Source organism: Phocoena phocoena, chromosome 10, assembly GCF_963924675.1.
Source record: "Phocoena phocoena chromosome 10, mPhoPho1.1, whole genome shotgun sequence".
NCBI lineage: Eukaryota > Metazoa > Chordata > Mammalia > Artiodactyla > Phocoenidae > Phocoena > Phocoena phocoena.
This window is the reverse complement of record NC_089228.1, coordinates 52,131,660-52,145,001: the sequence shown is the minus strand read 5'-3', so window position 1 is coordinate 52,145,001 and position 13,342 is coordinate 52,131,660. Positions and strand designations below refer to the sequence as shown.

The 13,342-nt window shown below is 48.4% G+C and overlaps 2 protein-coding genes across 2 annotated transcripts in view; both read right to left on the bottom strand.

Moving 5' to 3' along the window:
- The window catches only part of GLB1 (galactosidase beta 1), a 90,139-nt gene extending 78,986 nt beyond the window's left edge, over positions 1-11,153 (bottom strand). Inside the window, exon 1 of the mRNA XM_065886440.1 lies at positions 11,043-11,153. Within this exon, the coding sequence (XP_065742512.1) occupies positions 11,043-11,114 (72 nt within the window). The 5' untranslated portion in view covers positions 11,115-11,153. The remainder of the gene's footprint in view (positions 1-11,042) is intronic.
- TMPPE (transmembrane protein with metallophosphoesterase domain) lies at positions 7,203-8,546 on the bottom strand. Its single transcript, XM_065886343.1, has one exon. The coding sequence runs from the start codon at positions 8,544-8,546 to the stop codon at positions 7,203-7,205; it is 1,344 nt and encodes a 447-aa protein (XP_065742415.1).
- Positions 11,154-13,342: the final 2,189 nt, after the last annotated feature.

Here is a 13,342-nt window from a genome sequence, read left to right as displayed (position 1 = left end):
CAAACTAAATTCAACAACTTTTTTTTTTTTTTTTTGGCCATGCTACATGGCTTGTGGGATCTTAGTTCCCTGACAAGGGATGGAACCCACGCCCTTGGCAGTAAAAGCACCGAGTCCTAACCACTAGAGCACCAGGGAATTCCCTCAAGAACTCTTTAAGAGGATTATACATCATGATCAAGTGAGATTTGGAATGCAAGAATGATTCAACATATGAAAATCAATCAATGGAACGCACATTAACAGAATGAAGGACAAAAACATGATCATTTCAATTGAGGCAGAAATTTATTTGGTAAGATTCCACAACTTTTTACGATAAAACACTTAACAAACTATGAATCGAAGAAAATTACCTTAACACAATGAAGGCCGTATACGAAAACCAATAGTTAACATCATACTCGATGTGAAAGATTGCAAGCTTTTCTTCCATGATCAGGAACAAGGCAAGGATGCTTGCTCTCACCACTTCTATTCAACATACTGTTGGAAGTCCTAGCCAGAGCAACAAGCAAGAAAAAGAAACAAAAGACATTCAATTTGAAAGGAAGAAGTAAAATTATCTCTATTCACAGACATGATCTTATATGTAGAACACCCTAAAGATTTCACACACACACACACACACACACACACACACACAAAATTGTTAGAACTAATAAATGAATTCAACAAAGTTGCAGCATACAAAATCAACATACAAAAATCAGTTGCACTTCTATACACTGACAATGAACAATCCAAAAAGGGAATTAAGCAATTCCAATTATAATAGCATCAAAGAGAATAAAATACTTGGGAATAAACCTAACCGAGGAGGTGAAAGACTCATACACTGAAAACTACAAAACACTGCTGAGATTTTAAAAGACACAGATAAATGGAAAGACATCCCATGTTAATGGATCGAAATACTTAGTATTGTTAAGATGTCCATATTACCCAATGTGATCTATAGAGTCAATGTAATCTCTATCAGAAACCCAACAGCATTCTTTGCAGAAATAGAAAAATTCATCCTAAAATTCATACAGAATTTCAAGGAACCCCCAATAGCCAAAACAATTTTGGAAAAGAAGAACAAAGTTGGGAGACTCACACTTCCTGATTTCAAAACTACTGTAATAAAAAACAATGAGTTACTGATATAAAGACAGACAAATACATCAACAGAATAGAATAGAGGGGCCTGAAAATAAACTGTCACACAAATGTTCACATGGTCATCAGTAAGGGTGCCAAGACCACTCAATGGGGAAAGGACAGTCTCTTAAACAAAAAGTGTTGGGAAAACTGGATATCCACATGCAGAAGAATGAAGTTGGATCCTTAATTTACACCATATACAAAAATAACTCAAAATGGATCAAAGACCGAAACATAAAACCCCCAATTTAAAACTCCTCGAAGAAAACATAGGGGGAAAGCTTTATGATATTGGGCTTGGTTGGCAGTGACTGCTTGGTTATGACACCAAAAGCACTGGCAACAAAAGCAAAAATAGACAAATGGAACATCAAACTTAACTTTTTCGCATCAAGGGATACAATCAATACAGTGAAAAGTCAATCAATGGAATGAGAGACAATAATTGCAAATCATATATCTGATAAGCGGTTAATATCCAGAATAATAAAGACCTACAACTCAACAACAAAAAAATCAAATATGATTTTAAAATGGGCAAAAGACCTGAATAGACATTCTTCCAAAGATGGTATACAAATAGCCAACAAGCCTATGAAAAGATGCTCAACATTACCAATCATCAGAGAAATACAAATCAACACCACAATAAGTTATCATCTCACACCACTATCAAAAACAAACAAACAGGGACTTCCCTGGTGGCGCAGTGGTTAAGAATTTGCCTGCCAACGCAGGGGACATGGGTTCAAGCCCCGGTCTGGGAAGATCCCACATGCCGCGGAGCAACTAAGCCCATGTGCCACAACTACTGAGCCTGTGCGATAGAGCCTGGGAACCACAACTACTGAGCCCGCGTGCCACAACTACTGAAGCCTGAGCGCCTAGAGCCCATGCTCCGCAACAAGAGAAGGCCCGCTCGCCGCAACTAGAGAAAGCCCGCGCACAGCAACAAAGACCCAATGCAGCCAAAAATAAATTTAAAAAAAAGAAAAAGAATCTGCCTGTCAATACAGGGGACACGGGTTCGATCCCCAGTCCAGGAAGATCCCACATGCCACGGAGCAACTAAGCCTGTGCACCAGAACTACTGAGCCTGTGCTCTACAGCCCGCGAGCCACAACTACTGAGCTGCGTGCCTAGAGCCCATGCTCGCAACAAGAGAAGCCACTGCAATGAGAAGCCCGTGCACCGCAACGGAAGTAGCCACCGCTTGCCACAACAAGAGAAAGCCCATGCAGAGCAGAAACCCAGTGTAGCCATAAATAAATAAATAGATAGATAAATAAATAAATTTATTAACACAAACAAAAAATGGAAGATAAGATTTGGTGAGGATATAGAGAAACTGGAACACTTGTGTACTGCTGATGGGATTATAAAGTGGTCCAACTGCTATGGAAAACAGTATAGAGTTTCCTCAAAAAATGAAAAATAGAACTACTATATGATCCAGCAATCCCACTTCTGGGTATATATCCAAAAGAATAGAAAGCAGGGTCTCAAAAGAGGTATTTGCACACCCATGTTCACAGCAGCACTATTCACAACAGGCAAGAGGTGAAAGCAACCCAAATGTCCACTGATGGATGAATGAACAAAATGTGGTACATACAGGCAATGGAATATTATTCAGCCTTAAAAAGGAAGTCTTGTCACATGCTACAGTGGGGATGAACACTGAGGACATTATGCTAAGTGAAATAATCCAGCCACAAAAGACAAATAATATATAATTCCACTTATATGAAGTACCCAGAGTAGTCAGATTCATAGAAACAGAATGTAAAGTAGTGGTTACCAGAGGCTGGGGGTGGGTAGGGGAGTTGTTGTTTAATGGGTATAGAGTTTTACATTTGCAAGATGAAAAAGCTCTGGAGATCTCTTGTACATCAGTGTGAATACACTTAACGCCATTGAACTGTACACTTAAAAAATCACTAAGATGATAAATTCCACACTATGTGTTTTTCTATCACACACACACAAAAGACAATTGAGATAATCGGAAAAACTGAAAACTAACTCTACACAGTTAACTGCATTTGAATCCTAAAGTTACTTGTAATAGATACAGCCACCTAATCCTCAGACAGTGGAAAAAATACTTTTATTAAGAGGTAGAAAACCTAACTTCTAGCCCCAAGTCTCCTAACTAGGTATAAGATGATATTAAAGAATTACTGTGAATTTCATCAGCTATAACAGCATTATGGATATGCTTTTTTAAAAAGGATTCATATTGAAGCATTTGGGGGTGAAATTATATTTTCTAAGATTTGCCTTAATATACTCCTGACAAAAAAGAAAGAGTGAAGGGCTGGGGTAGATGAGAAGGAACAGTAGAATAGTCACAAATGTTGAAGCTGGGTGATGGGGATTCTGTTGCTGTTCTCCCTAGTTTGTGAATACTTCCAAGTTTTCACAATAAAAAGCTTTTAAAAAGAACAAACAAGGGGAAAAAAGGATGGTCGGACGGATGGATGTTTGGAATGAATGGCAGTAGGATTAATGTATTGAGGTTTTATAATAATAGTATCCCAGGGCTTCCCTGGTGGTGCAGTGGTTGAGAATCTGCCTGCCAATGCAGGGGACACGGGTTCGAGCCCTGGTCTGGGAAGATCCCACATGCCGTGGAGCAACTAGGCCCGTGAGCCACAACTACTGAGCCTGCGCTCCGCAACAAGAGAGGCCGCGATAGTGAGAGGCCTGTGCACTGCGATGAAGAGTGGCCCCCGCTTACCGCAACTAGAGAAAGCCCTCACACAGAAACGAAGACCCAACACAGCCAAAAATAAATAAATAAATAATAATAATAAAAATATATATATATAGTATCCCAGTACACGGGCTATAGTTAATTTTTTTTTTTTTTTTTTTTGGTGCTACGCGGGCCTCTCACTGTTGTGGCCTCTCCCGTTGCGGAGCACAGGCTCCGGACGCGCAGGCTCAGCGGCCATGGCTCACGGGCCCAGCCGCTCCATGGCATGTGGGATCTTCCCGGACCGGGGCACGAACCCGTGTCCCCCGCATCGGCAGGCGGACTCTCAACCACTGCGCCACCAGGGAAGCCCTACAGTTAATTTTTAGAAAGCTTTATGTTTCATTTTAACTTGCATTTAACAGATTTTTAAAAAGAAACTAGAATGAAATTGAAAGCATTTTCAAGCTTCAAGTAAATGTTTCTCACCACCTCCCACAGCAATAAATAAACAAATCAAAGAAGGTAAATGAGTGAAGAACAGGGAACAGAGGTCCCAAGGGGGCCGTGGAGAGCAGCCCACCAGGACCATATCTGGACACAATTGGAGAAATTTGTGCTGGGAAAACTTCCACCACGTCATGGGACACAAACCAAGTGTGAGAAGGTGCTGCTGGCTATTCCTTGGGCACAGAAGATGGACCTGTCTTGTTTCTGTTAAGAGAGGAATCAGTCAAGCAAGGACTTCAGAGCAGGGATGACAGGTGCTCAAGACTGAAAAATGCTGGCACTCAGGGAAAGAGAAGAGACAAGAAGGTGCAAGATGAAAAGCAGGACTGATGGAAGTGAATTCCATCCAGCTCAGGGCACTGATGAGAAAGATCCCAAATCAAGAAACCAGTGAAATAATACTTGGTAGAGCAGGAGACACACAAGGTGGAAGACAAATGGCAGAACTAGTGTAGACTGGGGGTGATCCCAACTGGGGTCAGGGCACGAGAAAGTGAGAGGGTCTGGAAGAGTGACCTTCCTGAGGTGGCGAGGTTGAGTGATGCCACCAAGAATGCAGTCAGGAAACTTGAGCTGAGCTGGGCGCTGCCCTTGGCAAAGCACTTCCCCCTCCTATAACCCCACCACCCGCAAAATGTGTTAAAAGAAAGGCTCTCCAGGGTCCTTTCCTTGGTTCTGGATAAGTTTTTTTCCAAACTTATTCCTGGCTGTAAGGATGATTAAACACGACAGGGTAAATAATAAGGAAACCACTGAAATCTCAACTCAAAGATACATTTTAAACTTGACTGGAAGACCCGCTGTCAATACTTTGGTTGCCTGGAAACAAGAAAGGTGGTCTCCAGGAGCCCCCAGGGTTCCGCTAACCAAGAAGACAAGGGGGAAAATGGAGAGACTTGCCCTGGCCAGGCTGAGTGTGCACAGGGAGACAATAACACAGGCAAGAGACAGAGGAAAGCAACCCCAGCAGTTGCTGCTGTGACAAATCACTGGGGCCCAGCGGCAGGCGGCATGGTACCCACTCCTGTTTCCCAGGACTGGCTGCTCCATAAATTCTCTGTGCACCTGTGACCAACACAGCCCCTTTGCAGGCAGGCCTCATGGGATGTTTAAAAATTAGCAACATCAACTGCTTCCTTGTGACTGAGCTACAAGCAACTTCCGCGCCATGTCTTAATACCCTCCCCGCAAAACAATCCTGAGGTAGATACGATAATTATCCCCATTTCAGGGTGAGGGAAACCGAGGCTCAGTGAGGTCATTTGCCCGATGCTGCCTGACAAGAAAGCAGGAGGGTGAGCCCCTCCAGTCAGAGTTCCCTGTCGCAGAAAGATTCTCAGTGAGGCCTTGTCTATCAGGCCTTATTGCTACCCCAGGGTCAAAGGGTATCCTACCTCTGGCACAGAGGCCGGCCAGCGAGGCTGGGGCTGCTCCAGACACGGTAACCCCTGCCTCTTTTTCTGAGGGTCCAGCTTAGGGATGGCCGTCTAGTTCTGTGGCCAGAGCGCTAGGACAGCTCTGATGGGGTCAGGCTGGTGGGGGGGAAGGGGGCAGTGAGCCACCAGCAGGAAGGACAGCCCAGCATCCCAGAGCCAGGGGTCCCACGAAGGGAAGGCCTTGTGGCCCGCCAGAGCTCAGTGCCCTGCCACTCCCCATGCAAGCCTCAACCTCCCTACCGGTAGAGAGCGAACCTCCGTTTCTGACCCAAACCTGGGGTGGAGGGTGTGCACTCCAGTTTCCTGACTGTCCCTCCAGTGTAACAGCCATCCTACAATGAAACTGGCCGACCCCCTTCCGGGTCCTGCTCACGTAGTTACCATGAACTGAAATCGGCCTCAAGCAGACCACTTCAAAAGGGCATCAGGTTAGAGGCCCTTGCTTGTTCTCGTTACAATGTTACTTGTGTTTGAACCCTGTCCTCACCTGTAAGGGTACAGCTACTTACCATCAGGCAGTGGGAAGAACACTGGTCTTGGGAGGCAGAAAACCTGGCTTCCAGCCAGAATCTCCCATAACCCTTGCGCTGCCGCCAGTGCTCTACCTCCCTTTGCCTCGGTTCCCTCATCTCTCAGTTGGGGAAAGTCGCCTGTCCCTAACCACCGCATCCAGGTGTTGTATAAAAGGAGCCAAGTTTGGCAAACACCCTCTGAATTCCTAGGCAGCAGCACTCTGACCTTCATTCACGGACCAGTGTTCCCATCCTTCTGCCCCACCCCCAACCCCAAAGGCCCAGGAGCACAGTCAATTAGACAGCATCACTCAAGGCCCGGAACAGGATGAGCCTCTATTCCAGCCGACTTGGCTGATGCTCTCAGTAAAGGTGACTCTGATAGAACCAAGGGGGAAAAGCAAAGCTTCTTCTCCAGCAGCCAGAGGGACCTCCATCTCGCCAGTTCTCCCAGATTACCTAGCCACACTGCCCCTTCCCCAGAAAGCTCTGGATCAATGATTTTGAAAACCGCTTAAGTCCTAAGGAGGCTTTTAAAATACCAAGAGTCCCCTCCCTACTCCACTTTCCACAGGCATCCCCTTCAAGCAACCCCCTGATTCAGTTCATCCCCATGAGTTCTGCAGAGGAGGAGGGCTTACTCCACATCATCTGGAAAATAGATGCCTGTTCCTACACATGTGACTTTAGTGGTCTCACAAATGCACAGAAAGAAGCAGATGGCCACCTACAGAGTTAACAGGCAGCCCCACCACTGATCACGGTGCAAGCCAGTCTTGTGACAAGCGTGTGCTGGCAGGAGAGACTGGAGGGGATAAAGCAGGCAGCCTGGTCTGCAGAGGGTCGGGGACGGAGGGCAAGGGCAATGAGGAGGTGCACGGGGCAGGGGTGTGTTCAGGGAACCCGCTGCAGGACGAGCTCTGTAATCTCCGCCCTGCTGCCCAGTCGCATGGGTATCCCATAGTAGGCCGTGCCTGGGCTCACATAAACAAATGTAGTCTGGGCCACTTGGTACAGACCAGCAAAGAAGGGGTTCAGGAGATAGGCTGCCACATTCAAGGGAAAGATCTGCCCAGCGTGAGTGTGCCCAGAAAGGATCAAGTTGATATCTGGCCGAGCCTGGAGAGCTCTCTTGGCAGCCAGGGGCTGATGAGCTAGCAAGATGGTGGTGTGGTCCGGGCTGCAGCCCCCCAGAGCCTTCTCGAGATCCATGCCGTGGCCAGAGTAGTGCAGGATGTCTGCTTCGATGTCGTCCACCCCGGCCAAGCAGATCCAGTCATCATCCTCACCCCCGCCAGGCTGGGCCCGGGTGGCAGAAATCTTCACGTTCTGATTGTGAAGGGGCGTGACGTTCAGGGATTCCAGCAGCGCAAACCAGTTGCTGACATCTGATGTGTAGTACTCGTGATTCCCCGTGACGAAGTAGGTGCCGAGGCGTGAACGAAGCTGGCCCAGAGGAGCGACGGCTGTCCGGAGGACAGAGGCTTCGGCATCGCACAGGTCACCCACAATCACTGTGACATCCGGTCCCAGCGTGTTCACCATCTTCACGAACATCTCCATCTTGGTCCTGCCCACCGTGGGGCCCAAGTGGATGTCGGAGAGCAGCGCGATCTTGAGGTTGTCCATGGAGGCGGGCAGCCAATGGATGGGCACCTCCACGGTTTTCACAGCCGGGGGCTGGGCAGCATTCAGCAGCCCTACCACACTGAGCACGGCGGACACCAGCACCGCCAGCGCTGGCCTGAGTGCCAGCTTCCTTGTCTTGTCAAGGCTGCCCACCACCCTGCCGGCGCGCAAGGCCAGGAGCTGGTAGGCCTGCTCCATGCCACTGAGGGTACAGAGGAAGCAGACCATGATGATGTATGCCCCGAGGCAGGAGTAGGCCGTCAGGGAAAAGAGATAGGGCTCCTCGGCTACTAGAAAGATCATGGTGAAGAAACTGGAATGGGCCAGGGCCAGGAAGGCCACAACGGCCAACTTCCAAAGCTGGAAACAGGCCGACTCTGCAGCAGGGGAGTGGCTGAGGTTGCTGACAGTGCTTCGCCAGATGTAGAGGGAACCGAGGAGCATGAGTGAGTTGGCAAACAGGGCGAGCTGCAGGCGGAACAGCCACCGCCAGGCCCTGAGCTCGAGGCTCTCCGCCAGGTAGGAGCGGGAGATGACCATGGACACGAAGACAGTGCCGGCTGCCAGGGCGGCCTTTGCGCCCAGGGACAGCTGCCTGAAGATCGCCATCACCTCTGCTCCTAAGAGGGTCCCCTGCCAGTTCTGTGCAGGCGGGCTCTGGAAGGTGAGCTCCTTAGATAGGACAGTGGCCAAGGACAGGTTTCCAGGTCAGCTCCGCCTGCAACCAGGAACCGGCGTCAGCTTTGTGGGATATGAGAGCTTCCTTGTCCCCAGTCAAAACCTGAAGGCCACTTACACCTGCCCAACCCATCCTGAATCCAAGCCACTCAAATACCAGTCAGTTGCTACATTTTATTATTGAAATACAAACACGCTGGATTATAACAGGATGGGCAGTTTCATTTTCTTACCGTTTTCTGTATGTTTCAGGTATTTCCATAATGCGTATGAACTTTTATAATAACAAAAACATTATTCTAAACCAGCGGTTCTCAAAGTGTGGTCCAGGGAGACCCTTTCGGGGGGTCCATTAAGTCACAACTATTTTCAAAAACAGTACTAAGGGGCTTCCCTGGTGGCGCAGTGGTTGGGAGTCTGCCTGCCGATGCAGGGGACACGGGTTCGAGCCCCGGTCTGGGAGGATCCCACATGCCGCAGAGCGGCTGGGCCCGTGAGCCATGGCTGCTGAGCCTGCGCGTCCAGAGCCTGTGCTCCTCAGTGGGAGAGGCCACGGCAGTGAGAGGCCCGGGTACCGCAAAAAAAAAAAAAAAAAACAGTACTAAGCCATAACCATTCTCTCATGAGTGTACAGTGAAGTCTTCCAGAGGCTACGTGACATGTGATATAGCGAGAATGAATGCAGAAGTAGCTATGAGAATCCAACTATCATCTATTAAGACAGACATGAAAGAGATTTGCAAAACTGTACAATGTCACTCTTCGCCCTACAATTTGGGAAGAAATTATTATTTTTCAAGAAATATATAAAGTTTATTAACATATAACGATTTTACGATTTCTTAAGTAAGTTAATAAATATTTTTAAATGTTCGGTTTTAACTTCTAGGACAGTTAATGTTTGAGAACCGCTGTTGTAAATAAATGTAAAGAAGGAAATCATGGAAAGCTAGTTGGCTGGTATCTTTTTAAGCTCTAGGCCCAGGAGGGACACCTAGACACCTAACATAAGGATTCCTGGGGTGAAGACGGCCTCCTGGCGGTCACAGGGCAGCCCCTGTGAATGATGCTGCACAAGGATAGTGAGCAACCACGACATGGCAGGCTGCCCTGTCCCCCAGCTCCTCCTCCATAAATCCTTATCCCTTCCGTCTCACAACCCTCCTAGATATCGGTTAAGATCTGCCATCTCCCCATCTTACTCTGCCACTGAATCCTTGAACTGTTCTCTTGTGGCTCTCATAGCTGGCTAGTTCCCACTCCAGGGCTCCCAGACAAAAAACTGGGGCAGGGGAAGCACAGACCCAGGTAGACAAAGGTTAGCAAATAGTCATTTGAGATGACCTTTTCCCAAGAAGAATCCAAAATGAAAATATTTTCAGCAGTTGTTTTCCAAATAAGATTCTCAACCTCGGTTTAAGATAGATAAATTAAAAATATATATATATTTTTTTCTTTTTTTTCCCCTGCCCTACGCACTTTACTGAAAGCCTTTTACCAAAGGTGTAATTTGCAAGTCAAAGTTCACCATTTTCCACTTATAAAACAAGTCCCAGACTCAGCCCACCCGAACTCTGGAGAAAGAAAGTTGGTTCCCTGAACGTGCAGAGAGACAGGCGCCCGTTTAAATCCCCCGGTTCCTCTCCCCTCAGATCCACCCCACCTTTCCAAGGCCGTGATGTTGACCTTCCCAGGAGCGATTCGGAGTTCCCTCGGCTCCTGCCTTAGCTCTGCCGGGTGGACTGAGGCTGTAGTTCTCCCGCAATCGTGCACGCCCCGCACCGCCCAGCACCTCGTCCCGCCAGACCTCCCTCCAGCAACGCTGGCGGCTACCTGCAGCCTGCCTCTGGCTCACCGCCAAACCCTGAAGGTTTGGAAAATCCAAGCCTTAAAAAGTAGGCGGCGGGAAGGGCCGAGAAGGGCACGAGATGTCCGAAAAGAGACCACCTCGAAGGTAATTAATCCAATGTTCCCATTGCGGGGGCCTCTCTTGACCCCATTTTTCTCCTTCCGGAGCGCTCCGCAGAGCGCTGGCAAGGGAGGGCGCGCCAAGCTAGACAGAGCCCAGGGCACCCTCCAAGAACGCGCGCTACTTGGAATCCCCCTCCCGGAAACCCGCAAAGATGGAAAGCACCTCATCTCAGCCCCTCATTGCACCAATAAGGAAGTAGGCCCCAGCGAAAAGAGGCGGCAGGGGAGGAACACACGAGCGACAGAGCTACCGGTAAGGAAGCTCGCCCCGCCCGGCCGGCCCTCTGCCGGCTCAGCCCACTGCCTGAGCTCCCCCCGTTGCCCTGCGGGCCCGGGCGCGCCTTGGGGTCCCAGGACCTCCGCCCTTTGGGACCCCAGGTGGCCGCAGCACCAGCCCGGTCCCCCGCCAGCCTGTCCCCTATCCATCATTCCTGCGCGGGGGTTCTGTGGACTTACGTGCAAGCCACGCGCAGAGCCCAGCAGCAGCGGCACCAGCAGCAGGGAGAGGATGCGAACGACCCCCGGCATATCCACCCTCCGGCCTCCTGGCTCCACTGTCAGCGCCCGGGCAGCTGCCGGGTGTCACTTGACTGAGGACCCGCGGCCTGGCACCGCCCCGCGCCGGCTCCGCCCCGCGCCCCGCCCAGCGGCCGCCGAGCCTTGAACCCAGGGAGGCGGGAGCCTGGGGCCAAGCGCTGCCGCGTGACAGCAGGATGGCGTTATCTAGCACTGGCAGGCCTCCGCCGGAGGGAGGGGCCTTTTGCGAAGGCCCTCAGGAGGCCTGGCTGTCAGCAGCTTGATAACGCGCCTCGGGGTTGGAGTTTTACAGGGGTCTCCTTGCTCCCTGGCTCCCTTGACAGGACAGAAGAGGGAAGTTGAGGCCAGATAAACCTAAGTGGACTAGATGGACTCCCAGCCCTGCCCACGGGGCTGTCCGGAAGACTAAACCAGGGGCCTGTAAAGTGTGGTTCCCTAGACCAATCCTGTATCTGGTACGTGTTAGAAATGGAAATAGCAGGTCCTCGTCCAAGAAATTCTAGGGGTGGGATCCAGAAATCTGTATTTTTACAAACCCTCCAGGTAGTTCCGATGCACGCTAAAGTTTGACAACCACCGTTCCAGGTTATTGATACATTTAGAGGTGTGTTTCAACTGTGGCAAAATCTTTCTGAATGCCAACCCTCAAAGCACCAGGGGCTGCGGAATTTTTATTTCATCGTTGGGTTTTGAGAGACAAGAGTAGCAACACCTCCCATCTTTCAGTTTTGCCCTTGAGCCTCTCAACATCCCTGCGATACCGCAGATCTATCAACTGGGCATAAAATACAAGTTTTATCCAAGTTTTCCACTCGTGAGAACGAAGTCTCTACTGTGTGAGTTAACGTGTCCAGGACCGCTGGTTAACCACTAGATATGAGTCTGAAGTTGTCTTTCCTACCTAGTTCCCCGAACTCTCTGAAAATCCCCCCTTTCTCAGAGGAAGGAGCCTTTAGGGAAATCGATTTCAAATATATGTATTTTTCCAGCTTTATTGAGTTATAATTAACATTCCACAAAATTCACTCATTTTAAATATTTTCAACTTTTATATGTTAACTTAGTTTTGAAAAATAAAAATGTAAGGTTAGGGGGTTCCCTGGTGGTCCAGTGGTTAAGACTCGGCGCTTTCACTGCGGTGGCCTGGGTTTGATCCCTGGTGGGGGAACTAAGGTCCCACAAGTCTCAGGGCGCAGCCAAAAACAAAACAAAAAAAACAAATGTACGGTTAAATTACGCGGTCTATTGACAGACTCCTAGACTAAACTTTAATTAGGCTCCTCTGACTAGAGACTCTTTTAAACTCTTCTAGACCTGGACCTTGGCCTTCTGTGCCTGTCCTGTCCTTGCCTGCCCTGCATTGTCCAGTCTTAGCAAAGAATCCTGCTAAGTCAGTTTAGGAGCAATCCCCCAATTCTTGTTATCTGATCAAGGTCCTCATCCCCACCCCACCTCCCTTTGACATCTAAGTCCTTGACCTCCCCTTAGCAAGAATCCCTTGAGATCTCCTCTTACAAATTTTCACCAACAAGCCCTTCTCTCTGCTGGCTGTAAATCCCCAGCTATCTTTGCTGTACTTAGAATTGAGACCCATCCCTCCCCACCTATGGCAGTAGAGTTGACCCTTATTACAAAAAAGTCTTGAAGGAAATCTTCCTTACCATTTTATCAAGTGTCAGAATAATTCTTTTCTTTAGCACTATTTTTTACAACTTGTGCATCTTTTTAAAACTTAGTCTGGTTTTTAACACTGTGAGCGATGATTATAAAAGTCAAGAAGAGTGGTTACTTTTGGGGGTGAGGGCTTGAGATTGGGAGGGGCCCCATGGAAGGGCAACAAAGTTTTGTTTCTTGAACTAGAGGGTGGTTACAAGGGTATTCGCCATTTAGTCCTTTTTTTGTTTTGTTTTGCTTTCTGGTTTTTTTTGGCCTTGCTGTGCAGCCTGCAGGATCTTAGTTCCCCGACCAGGGATCAAACCTGAGCCCCCTGCACTGGGAGCACAGAGTCTTAACCACTGGACAGCCAGGGAAGTCCCTCATTGCCTGACTTTAGAGCCCGAATTATTTTTTATTTTTATTTTTTAATTGAACTATAGTTGATTTATAATGTTGTGTTAGTTTCCGGTGTACAGCAAAATATATTCTTTTTCGTAGTCTTTTCCACTATAGTTTATTAGAGCCTGAATTACTTTTACAAGGCCATGCTTCTGTGCCTACTT

Coding starts and splice junctions, on each gene's coding strand:
- TMPPE (XM_065886343.1), bottom strand. CDS start 8,546: ATGGCGATCTTCAGGCAGCTGTCCCTGGGCGCAAAGGCCGCCCTGGCA.